Below are 22,567 nucleotides of genomic sequence, written 5' to 3' on the forward strand. Positions count from 1 at the left end.
GGGGAGGAGGGGGGTCGGCCGCCGCAGCCATGGAGGCCAACTGGACCGCGTTCCTGTTCCAGGTACTGGGGGCCCCCCCGGGGGGGCACGGGGGGGGACAGGGGGGCCGGGCCCCGGGCTGGCGGGCGGGCGGGCGGGCGCTCCTCCTCCCCTCCCTCCCGGCTCCGCTCTCCGGCCCGGCCTTAATCCCCCTTTGTTTTTCCGCCCGCCCGCCCCGGCGGAGCGGGGCTGCTGAGGTGAAAGGAGGCGGCCTCACGGGGTGCGGGGGAGAGAGCAGGCCTCGGGGTGAACCCCGGGCCCCCCCCCAGCACACTCACGCACACGCACACACCCTTCCCTCCCGCCCTGAAGGGGAAGGGAGGAGGCCGGTCGCTGTCACCACCCGTGGCCCAGAGAAAGGAGGGCGCCGGGCCGCTGGATAGCGCGGGCCGCTTGGCCACCGCGCACCCGGCCCGGGCCCGCACCGTGGGGTGAGGGGGGGTCCCCAGGTCCTACTCTGAGCCCCCCACCCGACGCACTTCATCCATCTTTCGCTCGCTCTCCTTCCGTTGCACCTCCCTCTCCTCTTTTTGTGTATGTGTTGACTTTCTGACCCCCCCCATCCCAGCGAATAGCGGGTATCCCTGGGTTCCCCGCCACTCCCCCTTCCCGCCTCCCCCCCGTGTTTATCCTCTTGAGCGGTGTTCTGAGTGTCCCCTCCCCAAACTTTTTCACTGGATTTACATTTTTTCTCTTGCAAGCCTTTGCCGAACCTTGGCAGCTGACACCCTCTCCCTCAGTCCAGCCCTCCCGCCGTCCCATTCAGCCCGGGGAACCCCCCAGCCGGGGCCGGGGCGGGGGCGGGGGGGAGGCCGGCACTCCGGGAGGCCCGACCTGCTCCCGCGGCGCTTTTCCCTGGCGTCCCACCTCGAACGTTCTCTGCTACCAAGTAGGGGAGACGGAAAGTGCAGAGAGCAAACAAAGTCCGCTTACAAAGCCCCCAGATGAGTCATTGGTTGGGGTGTTGGTCTACACTTTCTGCAAGAAACTTAAAAGTGACTGTAGCCGATACGTTGGCATTCCTCTTGCCCGCTTTTAGGTGGGGGACCCCTCTTGGGAAGACCTAGGCTGGAACTTCTCTTTTCCCAGCTTCATTTCTATTTGCAAACGAATCACTTAGTGGGCAGTAGTGATGAGCTCACGGGAAAACTTCGGAACCGGAGGAGGTTAGGGAAGCTTGTCACTTTAAAGACGTTCTTCCCGCCTCTCTCGGTTATTTTCCTTCTTTGAATAACTTTGTGAAATCCCAAACGCCTTGCTTGGGAGCTGGAGATCTTTGAAACTAACCAGGAATGGATGCAGCGCTCTCAAAAAATCCTCTCAGTCACTGGACCCATCCCAGTGGAGATAATATAGGGAATTGGATAATTCAAACATTACCTATTGTGTAGAGCTGGTACATTGTTTTCAGACATATTTTCTTTCAAATGTGAGTAAATTTGATTTTAAAGTAATTATTGAAATATATTCGGGCTTTTTAAAATTGAAGAGATGCAAAATTTCTCAAATCTCTTTTCTCATTCTGATCTAGTATTGTTTTATCATGCTTTTAAGTCAACTTAAAAAATGCATTGGGAAAGATATGATATATAAGTAGCTGGCATTCAGGTTGGTGTAAAGGTGGCAAATGCCCTCTCTAGAAAAAGCTTTGAAATGGTCGTTTTAAAATTTGGGATTAATGGGCCACCTAAGTGATTTTCATTTGAGGAATGCTTTAGATTTACCGCTGTGTGTAAACTTAATGGAGATTGAGAAAAAGAGTAATTTATGTAAAGGAAAAACATAACTAATTTGGGGAAATTAGTTGAACAGTCTTTTGGAATACTTTTATTATTTTTCTGGATAAGACAAATGCCAAGCATTTATTGACCAACTTGTTAATTAGACTTTATATTATTTAATTTTTTTCAGCAATTAAAATCTTTTTTTCCACCTGATGGAGAAGTGTGAAAGCTAATATTTGATCCTGGGCTTGGCAATGTGTGCAGTGAAAATTGTTGGAAAAATAATTTAGAGCCGAGGACAGTTGAATGGGTAAAGAGAATATTTCAGTCTTTTCTATGGAAAGGTATGAATAGACTTGTTCAGTTTCAGTTTTAAGTAATTTCCCTGGGGAAATGGGAGAGGTAAATTCTCTCGTTTGTTTCCTAGAGCATACTATGGAATTTATATTTTAAAACAACTTAATACCTGCTTGCTTTCCAGATAACCTGGTGGAAAGTGAAAGCCATAGCTGTTAAGATGTTTGATGGATGATTCTCCTAACAGGACATTCAAGATATGACTCACTGATGCTAATTTGTTTCAGTACAAAATTATTTGCCCTCTGGCACTGGAGATTTCATGGTGTTATATCCTACCACCCTCGGTGATGAAATAACATTTCTGTTTTGTTTTTTGCCAGCCCCAGAAAAAGGAAAGCTTGGGCAGGGTTAAAAAAAAAAAAGACAAAACAAAAAAAAACCTTAAAGTTGAAAGAGATGGGAGATAAAATGAAAGCTTTGGTTTGATGATACTAGTCAAATAAAAGTCTACCCAGAAGTTCCTTTTTTTTTTTTCTATTTAATAATCACTTAACTGAAGGCAGGCCATGGTTGTTATTTTACTCTGTCTCTCCCTCAGAGAACAAGTTGGGGAAACCCAGTTCCCCTCTTAGAAGGCTTCATGTAGAAGTGTGGGGATCCTAGGAATCCTCAGAGTGATTCCCGTAGTGGTCCAGGCATTCTACAGCATTTCACCCAAGAAGCAGGGACCTGGTGTGACCCTCGTGTGAGAGTGAGCTTCAGCAATGCTGTAAAAATACTTTATGTTGCCACAGACATCTGAATTGGTAAAATGGCAGTAAGTGCTTTTAGTACTCCATCGAACTAATGGTTGTTTAGAATTGAAAAATGCCTCTAAACACTATAAGTCTGAACTTTGGCCAGAAGATTTGCATTCCCTATTATCTGATCTGTTAGCCTTTGAAATTGTATATCTTGAGCTATCTTCAGCTATTAACTGTTTGTATACTGTATGGAAGCTTGGGTATACAGGTTGGAAAGGGGGATAAAGATTCGCATCCAAATTCTGTAAAGTTTCTACTAAGTCTCCTGGGCAGACAGTGACATTTACAGGAGCTCCATAAATTAAAAGTGGACTGTAATTCAATATGATCCCTAAGTCCAGAAAGATACTCACAAGTAAGCACACAATTTCTGTGAGTATTTCCAGGACTTAAAGGGAGATTCAACCAAAATTATTAAATTGAAACTGGTTGCTCTGGTACCAACCATACTTCTAATGATTTGGGGGAGACTGGTTCCAGGCTTAGCTGCTGTGCTGCCATCAAGTGACTGTTAGAGCTGTGTGTGATAGACACTCTTATCCATCAGGGGGAAGCTCTGTGTGCATGTGTGTTTGTGTCTCCTTGTTTTTTTTTCTTCTTAGTCAAGTTAACTGTAGGACTTGTGATTATAGAGCGAGAAGGATAAGTAAATGGCTAGGGTGTCTAAGATGAAGGGATGGACCACTCCTAGGACGTTGTATACTTAAAATATTTGGAACTCTTACCTCTGAGTGCATGTGTCCTTTTAGGATTACAAAATTCAAGTATAGGGGCTTGGGCTCACTGTCAAAAGTTTCAAAAATAATGATGGTAAAGAGTACAATGTATCAGGAAGAACTCTTTCAGGAATTGTTTCCATCATTTCCTAATTGTTTATCAGTATGGAGAATTTTAAAAGAATCAAAACCAAGAAAATAACTACTCATAAATACCAAGAACATGATCCATGATGAAATTTTGGTTTCAGTGCAGCTACAGAAAATTTCTAGACAGCGTCCAATTCTGGAGTGGAGAAGCACATTATAACAGCAAATGTTTAACACTTTAACGAAACATACAAGTGCTGGAAGAAGATGAAAATGAAAGAGTTTTAATTATTCATAGTTTGTTCTCTTGCTAGTCCATCTTTGAGAGTTTTGGGTTTGAACAACTAGTATTGTTAAAGGATGTGGATTTCTAGTGTAAGAGTAAATGAACCGAGAAACAACTGACAGGTGTTTTGCTGTGGGCTACCTTCACAGATGCCTTCCAGGCTGATTAATAACAGGTTTCATTTCAGTCAAATCTTTTAGTAATAAAGTAAAAACTTTAAAAAGGAAACTTACCAAATAGCGTACGTATTCACAGAGCTAGATTCCTTTGATCACTTAGCAACAGCTCCCTTCCTCTGTCACTAAGTTTATTGATGGAAAGGGAGAGACAGAGCCTTTCTTCTCTTAGGTAAAATAGGCAAATAGATGACTATGTGTATACCTGTGTATGTGTGTGAATGTGGTGTGTGCGTGACTGCGGTAAGGTACTTGCAGATACTTAAGTCTGGAGTGTAATTTGTTTTTTGACAAGTTATTTAAACTTGGTTCCAGCACTGACAGACTAACACAAACTGATTTCATCAGCTGGTATGTCCCTTATGAACCAGGGTGGTGTGTAGTCAGCTGTTTGAAAGCAAGATCACTATCAGCAACTTAGTCGTAAAAGTTTTGTGTCTGCACAGTGATTTTAATGCTTTGTATTGGAAGCTCTAAGGGCCACTAGGTGGTTGCTGGATCACTGCTGCAGGGAGTAGCTAGCTTACAGGCTCTTTGATTGTTTCTCTGGTCTATGTTTTCTGTGGAACATGTTGAATTTTGAAGGCCACTGTGATAGGCTGAGTTTCTGAAGTGTAAATGTTTGGTTTTAGGCCCATGAAGCCTCCCATCACCAGCAGCAGGCAGCACAGAACAGCTTGCTGCCCCTCCTGAGCTCTGCCGTGGAGCCCCCTGATCAGAAACCGTTGCTTCCAATACCAATCACTCAGAAACCACAAGCAGCGCCAGAAACATTAAAGGATGCCATTGGGATTAAAAAAGAAAAACCCAAAACTTCATTTGTGTGCACTTATTGCAGTAAAGCTTTCAGGGACAGCTATCACCTGAGGCGCCACGAGTCCTGCCACACAGGGATCAAGTTGGTGTCCCGGTCAAAGAAAACTCCCACTACGGTGGTCCCCCTCATCTCCACCATCGCTGGGGACAGCAGCAGAACTTCGTTGGTCTCGACTATTGCTGGCATCTTATCAACAGTCACTACATCTTCCTCGGGCACCAACCCCAGCAGCAGCGCCAGCACCACAGCTATGCCCGTGACCCAGTCTGTCAAGAAACCCAGTAAGCCTGTCAAGAAGAACCATGCCTGTGAGATGTGCGGGAAGGCCTTCCGAGATGTGTACCACCTCAACCGGCACAAGCTCTCCCATTCGGACGAAAAGCCCTTCGAGTGTCCCGTTTGTAATCAGCGCTTCAAGAGGAAGGACCGGATGACTTACCATGTGAGGTCTCATGAAGGAGGCATCACCAAACCCTATACTTGCAGTGTTTGTGGGAAAGGCTTCTCGAGGTACTGCATTTTGCTTTGCTTTTTTTTTTGCATTGTGGTATCAGTGAACTTCAGTTTTGTCTCCTTGTGATCTAGAAGGTTTATGTGAGAGTAGCTGTGAGCAGGCCTGTGTTATTAGAGGAGATTGGTGATAGATCAAGTATTACACCTCCGGGTCTAATTCCAGTGTGGTGTGGTTGGCAAGTGACGACATAGTGATTAGCTCAATATTTCCGCTGAGGAGTACCTCGGTGGACTCAGGTCTTCACTTGGCACATCAGTAATTCTTATCACTGCAAAACCACCAGTTTCCAATTCAGTCGGGTGACTAGACATGAGGTTCACCGTGCAAATCAAAGAAACTTATTTCCTGGAAGTTGGAATGACCTTGGATACTCTTAGTAAAACTTGTAGGAGGACATTTTCCATTATTCTATGGTTACTAACATTTGACTAATTTTCATTTACAAGGCTTTTAAAGTTAATACAGTAGTGGCTGTCTCTGGCAAGTGTTAGGACTAAAACTTTGGGTATTTTATAATTTAAAGAACCAAGACCTAACATGAGAAAAATTAACAGGTAAAGGACTAAGACTTTTGTTTATGGTAAGAGAGATAAGGAGGCTTGCACTGGGGGGAGGGGGAGTTGGTAATTCAGCTAGCTTTCTTTAAAATGCCCCCCACCCAAAGCTGCCAAGCATGTAAACATCACAGTGAGTAGCATTTCTCAATGTGTGTTCCATTACATCTTCTGTTGAAACTCTCTCTTTCGCAGGCCTGACCACTTAAGCTGTCACGTAAAACATGTCCATTCAACAGAAAGACCCTTCAAATGCCAAGTAAGAGTTAAAATGACTTATCCTTAGTGTAGCACTTAATGCACATTATCCAGAAGGTCTGAGCCAATCAAATCTCACTGTTCTTGAATAGTCTTAAAATCACTGACTTGAGTAAATGTGGTCCATTTGAATTCTGGTTTTTTACGAGATAAATGACAGCTTCTATTTCTGTGAGGCAAGAGCATTTAAAAATGTAAATGTGTTGTTTTTGTTAAGCTACATTTCCCTTCTCTTAGGCAACAGTATTTATTGCTACAAGAAAAAAAAATTTATAGTCTTGCAAAGGTCATTATGTATTTGAAATGAATAAATGAATGGAATACTTTAAATTATTTGCTGGGTGGACTGAGGTTGTTTTAACTGTAATAGAAGAAAATAGGAATTTCCCCAAATGTTATCACTTATTGGATGTTTGCCAAATTGGGGCATTTTCTAGTTGTTTGAAACTCTGTTGATTTTATTTGACATAAGTTGTGATAATGGAAAGGTTAAGAATCTTGCTAAATCAAATGACTTTTTTAGACCTCAGTAATTTTAGTTTGTTGCTGGAAGTCTTTTTGTGCTCCTTTCAGTTAAATGTGTTAATGACTGACTTTATTAAGTAAATGATTTGAACTTTTAAGAAAAATCCAGTTCGAGGAAGGAAGCTAGTGCCATTTGAATGAGTGCCTGCTATGTGCGAGGCATTGGGCCAGGCACTTAATCCCACCAATAATTTTGTGAGGTAGGTATTATTTATCCGTATTTTACAGATGAAGAAACAAATTCAGATAGGTTAATTAACTTGCTCAGTGTTAACCCTGTCGTGAATCAAGGAGCTGGATTTAAATCCAGGTTTAACTGACTCTACGGTTCACATCTTTCCAGTACTGTGTTGATATTTTTTCTTCCCTCAAAATGTAAGGGTCTAAAATTCACCAAGTGTTTTGTCATGATTGTGATTCTAGATAACAAATGCAATTCAGATTCAACTCAGTCTGCTTGCGGACGTGGATAGGGTAATGCCTAGAATATAACATACTTTAAAATGAGTAGAACAGGATAGTCTATATTTAAAAAAAGTTTTCCTCCCTCATGCAGACGTGCACTGCTGCCTTTGCCACCAAAGACAGACTGCGGACACACATGGTGCGCCATGAAGGCAAGGTATCGTGTAACATCTGTGGGAAGCTTCTGAGTGCAGCGTACATCACCAGCCACTTAAAGACACACGGGCAGAGCCAAAGCATCAACTGTAATACATGTAAACAAGGCATCAGTAAAAGTAGGTGACACTTCAAATTACGTTTCTGTCGCATTTGCGATTGGTGAAATCTGAATGTTTTTATTATGTATTGAAGGAATTTTCACTGTGCTGTTCATCTTACGTGTCTCCTCCTACCACCGAAGCATGTAAACACACGTCAGTGGAGAGTAAATCCGACGGTTAGAAACAGACCTCACCTACATGTATACAAACAGCACTGACAAGCCCTCCACCAATTTTGCTTTTTCAGTTCTGTGCTTGTCAACTAATAACACCCAAGTTAGAAAGGGAGAATTTTCCTGTAGCTATTTTTCAATGCATCTCTTCTTCTATGGCGTTTGACTAAAAAGCTCTAGTGTTTTAGAATTGTGGCAGCAGGAGCCACACTAGGAGGTTGCATCTTAGGCTAGGCAATTCTGATTGTTTTTATTCAGTGTTAGAAAGATTCTCAAGCGTCAGTGTCTCCTAACTACTGATTAAGTTAATGACATGCCCTTAATAACCTTAAAGATGAAAGGAGTGTTATTAAGTTTGCTTTTCAGACCCAAATCCGTAGGATGGGATGTCCTATCCACTTGAAGATGTAAGTGCTTTGCTTACCTTAGATTCAGAACTGAAGATAGAATATTTCAGGCACTTGTGGATAAAACTTGATACTTGAATTTACCCAGGATTTTTCTTTGCTAGTGCCCTAACCACCGGAAGAAAATATATTTCTAATTCCATTTCCTATTATATATGTACTTTATGTGGCAGAAACATTAAGTTCTCAGAATAGGTGGCCAAAAGTGAGTGGGAAAGAACGTTTAATGTGTTTTAATCTCATCCGTTTTTCCTTCTTTGTAAGTACATTGGGTTTATTACCTAGCATGTCATAGTTCATTAACTTTACAAAAATTTACTTTAAGTAACCAACTATATTAGATATTTTGGTGAGTGTAAATTCCTCCCTTCTAATGTAAACAAAGTTGCCTTCCAAAAGACACTTGCTTTTGAATATAGCAAAGAATTCTGTTTTTCTTTTATATTGGTTTTCCTTCGCTTTCTAGATATTTTTCCTTAATTTATCTATTTTGACCAATATAGACAGAAGCAGCAAACTATCACGTGAAATGATAAAGGTCAGAGAAGCATGAGGAGTCCCAGTATCTCAGTTTCGGATTTTGAAAAAATGGCTGCCCTTTTTCAAGGTAAATAGTGTTTCTGGTTTATCTTTGGAGTAGCGTGCATGAGTGAGGAGACCGGCACCCAGAAGCAGCAGCAGCAGCAGCAGCAGCAGCAGCAACAGCAGCATGTGACGAGCTGGCCAGGGAAGCAGGTGGAGACGTTGAGATTGTGGGAAGAAGCTGTCAAAGCAAGAAAGAAAGGTAAGAGGAGGTAGTCAGCGCTCAGAGTGTCTTTGTTTTGTAGTTTATTTTCTTACAACTTAGCTATTTTCTGCTCTGTAGTGTTCTTTCTGTATTGTATTATTAGGTGTTTCTGACTTTATAGTGCTGATAATCTTTTCTCTTGGTCTCATCTTGAATCTCATTCAGTCTGTCACTGGGGCTGGCACTAGCTTAACATGTATGTACTAAGTTGTTAGGAACTTTACTGTAGTTACTAAAATTGAGAACAGTTTCCTTTTCTCGCATATCTTCTAAAGAATCAGCATCAGTTTTCAACATAGCTTTTTAACTGCGTTCCTGTAGCTTTGGCTTCTGGACTGTTGTGTAGCTGTTTCAAACCAATCATTTTGTCTATGTACCATCAGCCACGGGAGAGATTCCTAAATCCCTTCTTTCCTTCCTGACCCCTACCGTGTCTTATTACTGTTTTATTTTAAATTCATAAGGAATCCTCTGCATGTAGCCTCCTTGTAATTCCTTTGCTGTGTAGTTTTTTTTTCCCCTCTTTTGCTTTCATGTAGTACGGTTGTTGCCTTGCATAGATCCCTTCTAAACACCCCGTACTTGGATAAAGATAAAAGGAATAGCCTCCTTTCTCATACATGTACTGGCATTGCAGCCAGATAGGCTTTCCACCCTTCCTCAGCTGCTGCTTGCTCCTCTCTTGCAAACGAAAATTTGTCATTGTTCTAATAAAATGCTTTATGGTTAGGAGAGGGGTGGGGGGGGTGTATATATGCTCTGACAACTGCCCAGTGGGTGAAAGAAAGCATGTTATGAAGGATGTTTTCCTTAAAAGAGTTGAGAGTAAAATCATTGGAAGTCCTAGAAAAGGATGATGTCAGACTGAAAGGAAAATGTGCAGGGTTGGGGAGGGTGGTGCATGTGAGGGCGAAAGCTCCCTCTTTGGTGTAAACAAGAATATCCTTAGCAGGGCTACCACCACCTCGAAAGTGAGTTGGTTTTCTCTTTCTTTCTGCACCCTTCCATTCGGTGTTGTATTTCAGTTTGCTTGCACAATAAGACTCGATTGTTTAGCTCATCTTCTGACCTCCATGAAACAAAATGCTATTGTATTCCCTTTTGTAGCATGAATATCTCTGGAAACCACCACTGATGTTAGAAACTTCTGTATTCACGTTAGTAAAATGTCACATTTGGGGGCAGAGGAGACTCCTGACCTGAAAACGTACACTTGAAACAACATGTCTCTTTTTTTAAAATAAGATAATGTAATTTCCCAAACCTGAGTGACAATCAGATCACCATCTCAGGAACTTTTTAAAAATACAGATTTCTAGGGCGCCTGGGTGGCTCAGTGGGTTAAGCGTCTGAACTCTTGATTTTGCGATCTTGAGGTTAGTGGGACTGAGCCCCATGTCGGGTCTGCGCCGATATTGCAGACCCTGCTTGGGATTCTCTCTCTCCATCTCTCTCTGACCCCCACCCCCTACACATGATTGTGTGTGTGTGTGTACTCTCTCTCAATTAATGTGTAAAAAAAAAAAAAGTAGAGATTTCCAAGGTTCATCTAAATCCCACTATTGAATTTCCTGGGAGGCCTTTTCTTTTCCCCTCCAACCTCCCTAAATAAAGGATTTTGATCATCGGCCAGGTTTGGGAATTCCTAACAGAGAATTTGGAGTTTGCCAAGGTTCCATCCTGTTGATCAAGCAGGGTTGCATATTGACCCCAGGTTCTGTGTGAGGTGATTTGACCCATATGTGTGGGAGTGTGCAGACCCCCATCTTCAGTCTCAAATATATTTCTCCATTTTGACTGCCATGTTACACACAACTAGCCCACCCATGTCTTCTTAGTGCTGTTTTCTGACACACCAGCAGGTGGTGCTGAATTTTGTGGAGGGGTGGGGGGGGTCACCTCTGAGGGAAGTTTTAAGACGTGGCCAGGTATTGTTGGATAGCAAGGACCAGGGTCTTCCAGGTCACTGCAGGGGCTCCGTGCTTAATTAGTCCTCCTCAGCATGGTTGGTGATACATGTATGTGCAGTTAAATGACACTTGGCATAAAATTATGTCAGCATCAGAAACAGAAGAAATGGGAGAGGGAAGCAGAATGTAAGCCCATTGAGAGAGATTTTGTCTTTTTTAACATAGTTAGGAAACCTAACCAGAAATAACAGGATTATTTAATTAAATGATTTTTCTAAGACTGAAATAAACATGATATTAAAATAGCCTTTTCATTAGTCGTACTTACTGATTTCTAAAACTTTTAACAGAACGTAGCTTCACCTCTGAATCTTTACAGTGCGTAGCACTGGGGACACACAACTCTCTGCGCTAGTTACAGCGTGCCTCACCAGAAGGTTTTTCTGATTACCGGTTCTTAGGTGGCCACTGGCCCCGCTCTGTGTAAAACAAGCTCTTTCTCGTGGCCTGCCGATGGTCGGCTCTGCCTGCCCGAAGTGGTAGTGAGGATGCTAAGCCCTGCTTGATACCTCTGCCCCCCAGAGTGCCTTGCAGAAGTTAACTGGTCTCCCCGGCATCACTGTGAGGTGGGTGAGTACATCTCAGCTTGAAACCGAAAGCGGCAGGCTGAACAAGTTGCCCGAGTCGCTGTGGGAGGTACAGCATCAGAAAAGAGGTTCACGCACCCCCAGTCCTGTGCTCAGAAAGAGCCTCCCTTCTGTTGACCGCGTGGTAGAAAACTGTATTTTCATTCATAAAATGTGTATCCTTTTTAATTAAAAAAAAGTTGATTCAGAAACTGAATTTTGTTCATTGCTTTGGGAGTCTAAAGACCGTTTTGTCTTCCTCTTTTAGAAGCTGCTAACCTGTGCCAAACCTCCACGGCTGCTGCGACACCTGTGACTCTCACGACTCCATTCAGTATAACATCCTCTGTGTCGTCCGGGACGATGTCAAACCCAGTCACAGTGGCAGCTGCAATGAGCATGAGAAGCCCCGTAAACGTTTCCAGCGCGGTTAACATAACCAGCCCAGTGAACATCGGGCACCCTGTGACCATAACCAGTCCGCTGTCCATGACCTCGCCCCTAACACTCCCCACCCCGGTCACTGCTCCGGTGAATATCGCACACCCTGTCACAATCACGTCTCCGATGAACCTGCCCACACCCATGACGTTAGCTGCCCCTCTCAATATAGCAATGAGGCCCGTAGAGAGCATGCCTTTCTTACCCCAAGCTTTGCCTACATCACCACCTTGGTAAACAGTATTATAAAATCAAAACATGGGTTAAAGTAAATATTTACCAGCAACCTACGTTTAGTTTGTTAAAGCAAAAAGTAAACCATGAAATTGGGAGATTTTATTACATTAGTTAATAATAGTGTAGTAGCATTTTTCTCCAATTTGGCTGGGATTGTAGGTTGTGTATGTAACTTATCACTGGACCACTTTAGTTTAATCGGAAATTCCTTTTAGCTGACAGCGATGCTTAAACAGGATAGTAGTTGGCAAGAGAAAATGCCAGAATTAAAACCAATCATAAAAAAGCAAAGCCCATTTCAAAATAAAAACAGCATTACTGTTTCTAATCCCAAGAAATCATTTTATTCTAAACACTAGCAGAACTCTTCTCCCCATATAAGGTGGATGGGTGGATGGCTGAGTTTAACCTAAGTCCTAAATCCACAGAGAGCTAGTGTAGAATTGTCTGTGTTTATTGTTTTTATGAGTAAAATACATGCATTGTCATAATAAAATGCATTTCAGAGAATATGCATTTTACCTTTGGGAATATGTTAATTTCAGGCAGCATTCCCTATGGGAAAGGTGATACCAGCTCTGATATGCAAAGCATATGATAATTTATCATTCTAACTTCAACATATAATAGGGATTGTGACCTGATATTTGGAGATGTAAATATTGCTCAGCATATTAATCCTGATGGAATATAGCATTGTAGTTGACTTTTTAAAAAAAAAAAATTAAAAAAAAAAAGACAACAACCAAAATATACAAATTGTGTTTTGGTAAGAAAAGGCCTCAACTGACAGCGGAGAAGTCAAGTGTGTGGACAGGCAGACTCCTAACAGACAGAGGCCAGTGGGACTCCTTTCAGGAGCCAAGGAGTACTTTGGGACAGTTAAAATATATTGCTTTAAATTGGAAGATGCTGGAGGCACTGGGATGTGACATGCCCCTCTCTCTCCCAATCAGAGCCTGTTGGTGTTCCAACAGGGAAAGATGTGTTAGTTGCTCACTAGAGTTTATGTCTTATATTAAATTGTATACAGTTTTTATTCTAACCACTAACTAGGTAGTATGCCCCTTCAGAACAGCAGAGTGTCTTTTTTTTTTTTTTATTTCTCCTTCCGTTTCTTAATCAAGTATTGTGCAGATTTGTTCAACTTTGTAAATATGGACATCACTTTTTTTTCTTTGAAAAAAGACTTGTATCCGCTTTTGGTGTTTTCAGGGAGACAGCTATCTGTACTCCTGTAGAAACCCAGCCATGATTGTGCACGTTAAGACATGTGCTTTTTATTTCTTAGCAGGATGTTTTATCTCTGTACATAAAGTAGAAACCAAAAGTTAGGGAAACAGATACTCTTTACACCATCATGCCACACATGTTTTTAAAGCGTTGTGTTAAAAAAGTTACTAAAACCAAGACGCTGTGATTTTCTTTGCTAAGTTACAATATGTTTTTGGTTTTTTTTTTTTTTTTCTTTTTAATCTTGCAGTTAAGAGAAGTGGAATTTAGTTGTATTAATCTTGCAGAATGTTTGCAGGACTGACTATCAAACTGGATGACTTCCGTTTATACCCCACGGTGTCAGTTCAAGCATCAAACACCTTACATCTGAGGCAGACTTCCTACATCAGGGACAGGTATCTGTGTGTCATTATACAAAACAGTTCGAGGGGGTTGAACTACATAGTAAAAAATAAAATAGTACTTAGTGTAAAATAATTTTATAAATGATCTTTTGTACTTTAGGACATTAAATTGTACAACTTTTGTATATATAAAAGCTTAGGAACTTTCTGTTTAGCAGGAAGGCAACACATTCCTACACTTTTAATGTATATGTTTGTTATAATGTCCATGTAAACATGCCCTATGTTTGTGCCTTTTAATTAGTTTGTCTCAATAAACAAAATGTAGAGAAAAATATGTAGCTATGACTTTGTTACAACTGTTCCTACCCACAGTACAAAGATGGTTTGTTTTTAATCTGTAGAGCATTATGTGTGGACTACTGGAAGGACTTGCGTAGGGAAGGCCCATACGCAGGCCCTGCTGAGGCCTCGGTTGGGCAGGTAGTGGCCACATTTGGAGGAAGCCCAATTTCCTGGCATGCAGCCCCAGGACTGGGTTCTGGCTCTGCCTGCTGGGACCTGTCATCTCTTTGGCTGGGCTGGCCATCACCGTCTACCGTGATTCGGACAGTCCAGGCTTTCTTCACAGTGGCCCAAGGAGCAATCCTTGGTGGGGGCAGGCGTGGACCCTACCCCCAGGCTAGAGTGTGGTCTTCAGAACCCTGAAAGTATTAGTTCTTAAAAAAAAATAAAAAATAAAAAAATAGATATATACATACTAGAAATGATTGTTTTATCAATTCATTGTATAATAAACAGGAGTGAGACTTCATTGTATGACTTCAGTTAAAATGCTATTTTGTATGCATTCTTTATTCACTTAAGAAGCTTGTCTGCAATAATAAAGCCACGTCGTGTCTTCTTTTGGGAGGGAGAGAGTTGGCAGGAAGGGGTGGTGGCGGGCCACTGAAGGGGGGGCCGCTGGGTTGTGTGGTGAGATTCTCCTGTGTCTTGGAACTGGAATTGAGTTTTGATGCTGATGAACTGACTCAACCAAGTGTTGAAGGCACGACGGCCACCGCGCTACGAAAAGAGCAGAGTTTGTTTTTCCCTTCTGGTTGTAACCTGGTTGAGAGCTTCCCTTTATCAGATTGGCAGCTAAACAGTTGTATTAGATAATCCTCAAATCTGACATCCAGCCTGTTATGCTCTAGGGCTCGCTGCTTGGCCTGCATTTGCCTTTTATTGTATATCCATTTCCCTCCGAAGGTGTGCTCCTAAACGAAGGTTTCTATGTAAGCAGATGATGATTTTTCCTGTCAATACCAGCACTGTATTACTAACATGCAAAATACTGCAGATTTATTTTGACAAATTAAAGTTAACCGGTCACAAACGTTATGATGGATTGCTTAATATCTCAGAAGCTTCACCGGTTCACCGTGATGGTAGAGCAGTTTTTAAAGCACTGCTTCTCCAGCTGTACACACCGGTACGAGGCTGGAGGAAGGGGGAGGGGCTGGTGTCTGGCTGGTTGGGACTGGGCTCCTGCAGAGAAGGGAGGGTGGAAGTGCCCCAGACTGACCCGCAGGTACTGCCAGTCTGCCTGAGGAAAGGCTGGGAAGCCAGGCCTTGGCGCGGGGGCCTACTTGTAGGCCCCTGTTCTGCCCAAAAGAGAAAATGGATTTAGAACATTCCTCATGCTCTAGAAGCCAATCTCTTTACTTGTAAAGGGTCTTAGGCTGGGTCTCCCACCTGGTTGTGCTCAGCCAGATCCATCAGGTGTCCATTAGGCACCAACAATGTGCCAGGCACTAGCCGGCACTATAGGACACATAGGGGTGGTTCACATGTGGCTGCCACCTCGAAGGAGGCTGTTACGAGACATGACAAGTACTCCGGTGACCGTGTCACCAGACAGCAAGTCAAGATGAATCTGCCCATTTAATGAAAAAGTTTTGGGTATCTACATCTGCTTCATACAGAATCGAGGCTTTCCAAACTTTTTCTGATAATTGCTTTAGTCTCTATTGACTCTGTGAAAACAGCTGGAAGAAAAGCGTTCTGGTGTTGCTTTTGTCCGGAAACAGGAAGTGTTGTTTCGCTGAGCTCATCTTTACAGTCCTGGCTGTCCAGGTCTCTTTTGCTCTTCTCAAGGGACCCTGCAGTTTGGTCCTCTCTGAAGAGACCTGGGTTCAGGGACAGAGAGGGGATAATGAAAGTTTTCCCCGAAGTGTCCCTGAAGAGGATCGCTGGACTAAAAGTCCAGTGTGTTCATGGGATGTAATCACTTTCCCCTCCCTGCTCTAATAAATTTGGCTCTCAGTCCTGCACTCTCATTTTCCTTCTTAAGGAGTCTTGTAGCCTGAACAAATGCCATTCGTCCCATTTGGGCCTATAAATCTCCCCCACAGCTGGTCTGACCTTGGCAGATTACTGGATAATCTCCCCCTGGTCTTGTAAAAATGGCAGGGGGGTGGGGTGCAGGCTGGTCAGTGTGTAATGGTTCAGGGCTCAGTACTGACTGACTGCATTCATCTGGACACCTAGCTTCTCTAGGTTGCCCGCTTTTGGGCAATCAGACCCATGTGGTTCCCAAGGAAGGAATGGAGAGAAGGTCGAGGGCTTGGCTTTGTTGGATTTTTCTGTAATCTAGCCCTCTCCTTGAGGCAACCCGTCAGGGGCTGGGTCGTTAGATTTTCCCTTCCCTTGACCCAGATCTTGGCCCTGAACCATGAGGGTCAAGTATACTTCACTTTGCAAAAACTGCCATGTCATGGGAAGAGAAGGGATTTTCACACTTAAAGAGTCTGTACCACCCCTGACTTGCATCATAATTTCAGAAGTTTTCTTCATCCTTGATTATCTTAAATTTCTATCCCATCTCCCTCCCAATCCGTAAATATCTCTTTGAAGAGGACATTCAAATAAGAATTTAAAATCACTCTTCTTAACGGGAATGAATCCTTCCTGAGTATGTATGTACCTGCCAGCCACACAGGAGGAATTCTCTGGAGTGTTTTTGTAAATCCATATTCTTTGTGAATTTTTCTCAAAAGTAAGGTTCATGTGCATTTGGCTGCATCAGCCCTGTTACCTGTATGTCACTTTTCCCTAAACACAGCTAGAAAGGGCCTGGAACAAGAACTACCAGGCTAAAGAGGGACATTTGAAGACAACATTGTGATCTGCCGGTGAGCTACTCCTTTGGCATGGCAAATGGAGAGGACAAGGGGACCAAAGGGGAATGGAAGGGACGTGCCCTTCCAGTGACCGGTCCATCAGCTCTGAAAGTCAATGCCCATATCCAACACTGGGAGCAGATGTACCAATCTAGAGGCTGCTCATGAAGAGTGGAGCCAGCCTCAGAGACTGGGAGGCAAATTTAAATCTCTGTCAATTTTAGGGGCAATCAGGGGCCACCAAAGCCACAGTCTACAGAGTCTGCTTAATCCACTCAGAGATCTGACTTGAAGGAGCCTGGATCCCCAAGGCCCTTGCTCACGAGCCAAGGAATTCCTAGCTTTGTTAACGGGTGGGAAAAGAGCCAGACAGACATCAGCTTTGCTTAATGGGGGGAAGGGGAGAGGGAGGAGGGAAATGTGGGACTTGGAGGTTAGGAAGAGGCCCAGGGAGGGGAGAGAGAATTTTGGAGAAAATGTCCTGTGCCCTGGTCCCCTCCCCTCTCCATCTCATCTGCGCTGGGTTGGACCTGATTACTCCGAGGCCTCTGACACAGGCTGCTAGTCCAAGCCAGCTGTGATCATTTCAGTTTCAGTCAATGAGCAGAAAAGATGTGTCTTCAGCCATAAAAAGGACAAAATCAGTAGCTGAAGAAACAGGCAAGATTCAAGTGATTAGCATGGAATGGAATCCCCCTATGGTGGGGCCCATGAGGCACCTCTAGCTGAAGAGGTGGGCGGCCCCCTTCCTGGAATGCCAGAGGGCCAGCCCAGGAGAGCAGCCCCAGGCTCACGGCAGGCCCGTCTAACACAAGAGCAGTCCTGCCACTTTGTCAACACCAGGAGCTCAGTGGCCATCAAAGATCACGGCCCAGGGAGAATGGGGCAAGGGTGGGTGTGCGGAAAGAAAGACAAAGGAGACAGAACCTTTCTGTAAGCTGTTCCCCAGGCCTAGAATGTCCTCCCCATAAGCAACCCTTCACACTTTCTCCATTGTGAACCCCTAGATATCTTGCAAAACCAGTATAAATGTTGCTCCCTCTGAAACTGCCCCTGTAACTTTAGGCAGTTGGCTCATTTCTCCTCAGTGTGACAGGAGGAGCTGGGAGACACCTAAATAAAGTAGAGGCAGGCCAGCACCCTCTGATTTCTAAGTCCAACCGTGGGTTCCACATCCCCTAAATCCCTGGTTCCAAATTAGTGGGGCTGTGACAGCCTGTGGTTTTACTGGTTTTGCCCTGCATCGATGAGTCCCAGTGTCCCGGAAATGTGAAACACACAAAGAACCTAGCGCCAAGACCGGAAATAATAACAACAGTAAGTGTGGCCTCCAGAGGAGCCAGAGCTGGGTAAGACCTGGCAGACGGTCCCTGAAATACGGGGTTGCAATCAAGAGCAGAGTTGGAATCTGACAGTCCTGGGTGTAAATCCAGGCTGTGCCACTGGAGCTGTGTCATCTTGGGCAAGATACATAACCTCTCTGGCTTCCTTTTCTTCAGCTGTAAAATAAGAATGACAGTAAGAATGGACCCCACCTCCACCTGGTCCTCCCATTTTCCTATCTCAGGAACAACAACATCAGTTTGCTCAGAGGCACTAATCACATTCTCCCTTAGACCTACAAAGGAGACGAATGCTTTCCTGCATGGCTTCCCCATCTCAGACTCTCAGATTCCAATAACTGGAATCCAGCATAGGAACCAGAGACTCACGCAAGAATGAGACAGAGGGAAGGCGCATCTCCGGAAAAGCAGCTAACTGAAGGCCAGACAGAGATGTGTCCGAAAGGGTTCAGGTTAGACCCTGGGAAGAACCACCGGGCTGGGAGACCTGGAAAAGGGGGTAGGATATGTGCCCAGCTGCGGACGGTACATCCTGCTTCAGATAAGTCGTTGCATCTCGCTTCCTGCCCCCACACGCAGTACATGCACACAAGATCCACTGTCTCAAAAGGAAAGGAAGCTCCGCCTCCTACCCAGGCGGGGGGGTGGGGAGAAGCCTGACAGCCTCCTCACACCTGCTCGCTCTTGAGTCAGTCCTAGTCGGCTCCACCTACTCTCCCGAAGGAAGGCGTCCCGGGGCTCACGCGCTCCGACTGGGGAGCCCCGCAGGGAGCGCGGCAAATGTGGGTTTTGCCAGGGCTGCATCGGTCAAGCTCCTGGAGTGCCCAAACTGCCAAGCCTATGGTGTCCGGTGCCCTCCGCCGGTCCGATCTACTTTGCCGGCCTCGACTCAGCGACCCCGCCCCCGGGCCAACTGGAGTTACGGCGGGGCTGCGGGGGAGCCAAGCGAGCCGCCCACCCCGGGCGCTTTGGGCCCGCCCCGACCGGAGCATTGCCGAGCCGGGATTGGCTGAAACCTCTTGCGTTCTGATTGGCCGAGTCGGGGTGTTCATTCACACTGAGCAGTCCTCCTGCAGAAGTTTCTCCAGGGCTGCTTCACTTTCCTCTCCCCGCGCCGTAGCGGTACGCCTTCTATGTAAATAGATACGATGCCGCTCTGTGCTTTCCAAGTGAGGTGCCACCGAATAGTGCTGCCCCTGAAGGATGGCTGAAGCTGTCACTTTACTGTAATCAGCACCCAAATCACACAGGTGCAGCGAATCGGGAGAGGCCTGTGGGAAACTGGGCGGGGGGGGGGGGGCGGGGAGAACTGCGTTTCGCAAACCTGGGGGAGGCCGCCGTTCATTCGGGATGCTCTTTGCTGGGTGGCCTTTCAGAAGACTCCCTTTTGCTAGAACCAGTCCGTTCTACCGCCTACACTTCTATTTCTCATTTCCTTGCCTTCTGTCATGTTGTTCCACATGCTAGGAATGTTTTTCTCATTCACTTTTTTAAAATGTGGTTAAATATTCCTGCTGACTAGGATTCTCCGGAGAAAAACCTGATTGCAGGACTTGGGCACGGAAAACATAAAGTGAGCTTGGAACATTTTTGAAACACTTTTTTATTTGGAAATAATTTCAAAATTAGAAAAGGTTACAAAAATGAAAATAGCACAAGAAACACCTGTATACCCTTAAACCAGATTCACCTATTGCTAACATTTTATTCCGTGTTTAATCACATACAGGCTCTTTATCTCTAATTTTTTTTTAACTATTACAGGGTTTCATACATCACAGCCCTTACCCCTAATTACTTCTGTATGCATTTCCTAAACATAGATATCCTCATACACTCTGACGCTCTTATTAACTTTATACACTTACATTTATATAACACTTTCATTTAATCTACCATCCATATTCCAGTTTTGCCAGATGATCTCATTATGTCCTTGACAGCATCCAACAAGGTCTAGTTTAGGGTCAGGTATTGTGTTTACTTGTTGTGTTTCTTTAGACTCCTTAAATCTGGAACATTTATGTAACTACCTTTATTTGTTTATTTATTTATTTTAATTACAGACCTCTGCTTTTTTTTTTTTTCCTAATAGAACATTCCTCAGGGTGCCTGGCTGGCTCAGTTGGTTAGGCGTCCAACTCTTGGTTCTCCTCAGGTCATGATCTCACTGTTCATGAGTTCCAGGCCCTCTTGGGGCTCTGCACTGACAGTGCAAAGCCTGCTTCGGATTCTCTGTCTCCCTCTCTCTCTACCCCTCACCTGCTCTCTCTCTCTCAAAATAAATACATAAACACTAAAAAACAAAGGGTGCTGGGTGGCTCAGTTGATTAAGCGCCAGACTTCAGCTCAGGTCATGATCTCACGGTTGTGAGTTCAAGCCCTGTGACCAGCTCTATGTTGACAACTCAGAGTCTGGAGCCTGCTTCTGTTTCTGTGTCTCCCTCTCTCTCTGCTCCTTCCCTGCTCACACTCTGTCTCGCTCTCAAAAATAAATAAACATTAAAAAAATTTTTTTAAACCCAAGAAGACATTGTAAAAAATAGAACATTCCTCATCTTGTGTTTATCTGATGTTTCCCCATGGTTAAATTGAGATAATGCGTTCTCAGCGGGAACACTGCTGAGGCAACATGTCCTCGGGATATCCTATCTGGAGGCACATGATGTCCCTCTGTCCCTCATAGATGATGTTAATTTAGATCACCCACTCGAGGTGTTGCCCAGTTTCTCCACTTATAATTACTTTTCTCCCCCTTGCAACGAATAAGTAGTCTGTGGGGAAACGCTTTAAGACCATTCAAATATTCTCCTCATTAAAATTTCCCCCTAGATTTAGCATCCATTGATGGTCTGATTCAATGTTTACCATGGTGGTGTAAACGTCTCTTTACACAAGTAAGTAGAGATGGGAATGTATCAGATAAAATGGGAACATACTGAAAGAACACAGGAGCAAGCAAATGGCCAAATCTGGAAAGGTCTAAGCATTGAAATAAATACTGATAATAAATTTTAAGCCATTGAAGGAAAGTAATAATCCATGAAGCCACAGTAAATAAATGCCCTTATCCTCCTGCTTTCTGTTCCTTTAAATGTCAGTTTGGGGGGTGACTGGGTGACTCAGTCGGTTAAGCCTCTGACTTTGGCTCAGGTCAGATCTCACGTTTGTGGGTTCGAGCCCCGCATCGGGCTCTGTGCTGACAGCTAGCTCAGAGCCTGGAGCCTGCTTCCGGTTCTGTGTCTCCTCTCTCTGCCCCTCCCCCTCTCATGCTCTGTCTCTCTCTGTATCAAAAATAAATAAAACATTTAAAAAAATTTTTTTTAAATGTCAGTTTGGGCCGGGGCGCCTGGGTGGTTCCGTTGGTTGAGCATTCAACTTCGGCTCTGGTCATGATCTCATAGTTCATGAGTTTGAGCCCCACATCGGACTCTGTGCTGACAGCTCAGAGCCTGGAGGCTCCTTTGGATTCTGTGTCCCCTCTCTCTCTGCCCCTCCCCTCCTCATGCCCTTTCTCTCAAAAATAAATAAATATTTTAAAAACCAGCATAAATCTCAGTCCGGGCTTCTAGTGACGCCACTGTTCAGTGGTAGCTATGCCCCTCCATGCTACTGTATCGCTGTGCCTCTCCTCTGACTGCTACCGTCATGTGATACTTTCCTGATTAGGAAACAGAGCTGAATTGAGCCTTGGCCTCTATCTCCTCCTGCCCCAAAGGGAGCAGGCCCTGTAGGATCAAGTATGGGACCTGGGACTGAGGGTCTGGATCCTGGGAACCCGGTCCTATCATAGCTTTAGGGTCCCATGGGTTCAGCCCTGCTAGAGGGTTCTGTTTTCCCTTTTAAAGAGACACCCAATAGGGGCGCCTGGCTGACTCAGTCAGTTGAGCATCCAACTCTTGATTTCAGCTCAGATCATGATCTCCTGGTTTGTGGGATGGAGCCCCATGTTGGGCTCTGCGCTGACAGTGTGAGGCCTGCTTGGGATTCTCTCTCTCCCTCTCTCACTGCCCCTCCCCTGCTCACTCACTCTCTCTAAATACGTAAATAAAAATAAACTTAAAAAAAAAGTCACCTAGTTAGTGGAATCTTCCTCAAAGACATCACCCAACCCTCTAGGGAGGGTCCTCTGCTGAAGAAAAGGTTTTTGCCTTTCCGCTAGTGCCCAGAACCTCACTCAGGGGCCCATGATGCACTGCCAGCTTCCTTTCCTTCCTTCCCTGGCCATTTGCAGGTGTAGGAGGCCTCCCCAGATGCTCCTTTACCTGTGATTCTGCTCCGCATATCCCACTCAGGAATATTCATCTTGCCTCATCCCCAACCCTGTCCATGAAGTGTTATTTCTGGGAAGGACCAGATCTAAACATCTTAG

General features: G+C 44.4%; 1 protein-coding gene across 7 annotated transcripts; it reads left to right on the top strand.

Annotated features, from left to right (window-relative positions):
• On the top strand, window positions 1-15,071 carry VEZF1 (vascular endothelial zinc finger 1). 7 transcript variants are annotated; one of them, XM_029927786.1, is made up of 8 exons: window positions 4-62; window positions 1,951-2,073; window positions 2,662-2,880; window positions 4,767-5,461; window positions 6,215-6,278; window positions 7,341-7,542; window positions 8,745-8,891; window positions 11,699-15,071. In XM_029927786.1, exons 3-8 carry the CDS (start codon window positions 2,875-2,877, stop codon window positions 12,106-12,108), a joined length of 1,524 nt encoding a protein of 507 aa, XP_029783646.1. In that variant the 5' UTR covers window positions 4-62; window positions 1,951-2,073; window positions 2,662-2,874; the 3' UTR covers window positions 12,109-15,071. The 7 variants fall into 7 exon arrangements, with proteins under 7 accessions (XP_029783648.1, XP_029783646.1, XP_029783642.1 ...); XM_029927787.1 differs by lacking the exon at window positions 4-62 and adding an exon at window positions 208-1,468; XM_029927788.1 differs by lacking the exon at window positions 1,951-2,073 and having other exon boundaries at window positions 1-62.
• Window positions 15,072-22,567: the final 7,496 nt, after the last annotated feature.

Source organism: Suricata suricatta, chromosome 17 (genome assembly GCF_006229205.1).
Source record: "Suricata suricatta isolate VVHF042 chromosome 17, meerkat_22Aug2017_6uvM2_HiC, whole genome shotgun sequence".
NCBI classification, from domain to species: domain Eukaryota; kingdom Metazoa; phylum Chordata; class Mammalia; order Carnivora; family Herpestidae; genus Suricata; species Suricata suricatta.

What these genes read in the sequence shown, in the direction of transcription:
- VEZF1 (XM_029927782.1), top strand. Translation starts at nt 30, where the DNA reads ATGGAGGCCAACTGGACCGCGTTCCTGTTCCAG. An exon ending in AAAGACCCTTCAAATGCCAA is followed by an intron (nt 6,279 to 7,340) that starts GTAAGAGTTAAA and finishes ATTTAAAAAAAG; the next exon opens with TTTTCCTCCCTCATGCAGAC. An exon ending in TAAACAAGGCATCAGTAAAA is followed by an intron (nt 7,543 to 8,744) that starts GTAGGTGACACT and finishes TTATCTTTGGAG; the next exon opens with TAGCGTGCATGAGTGAGGAG.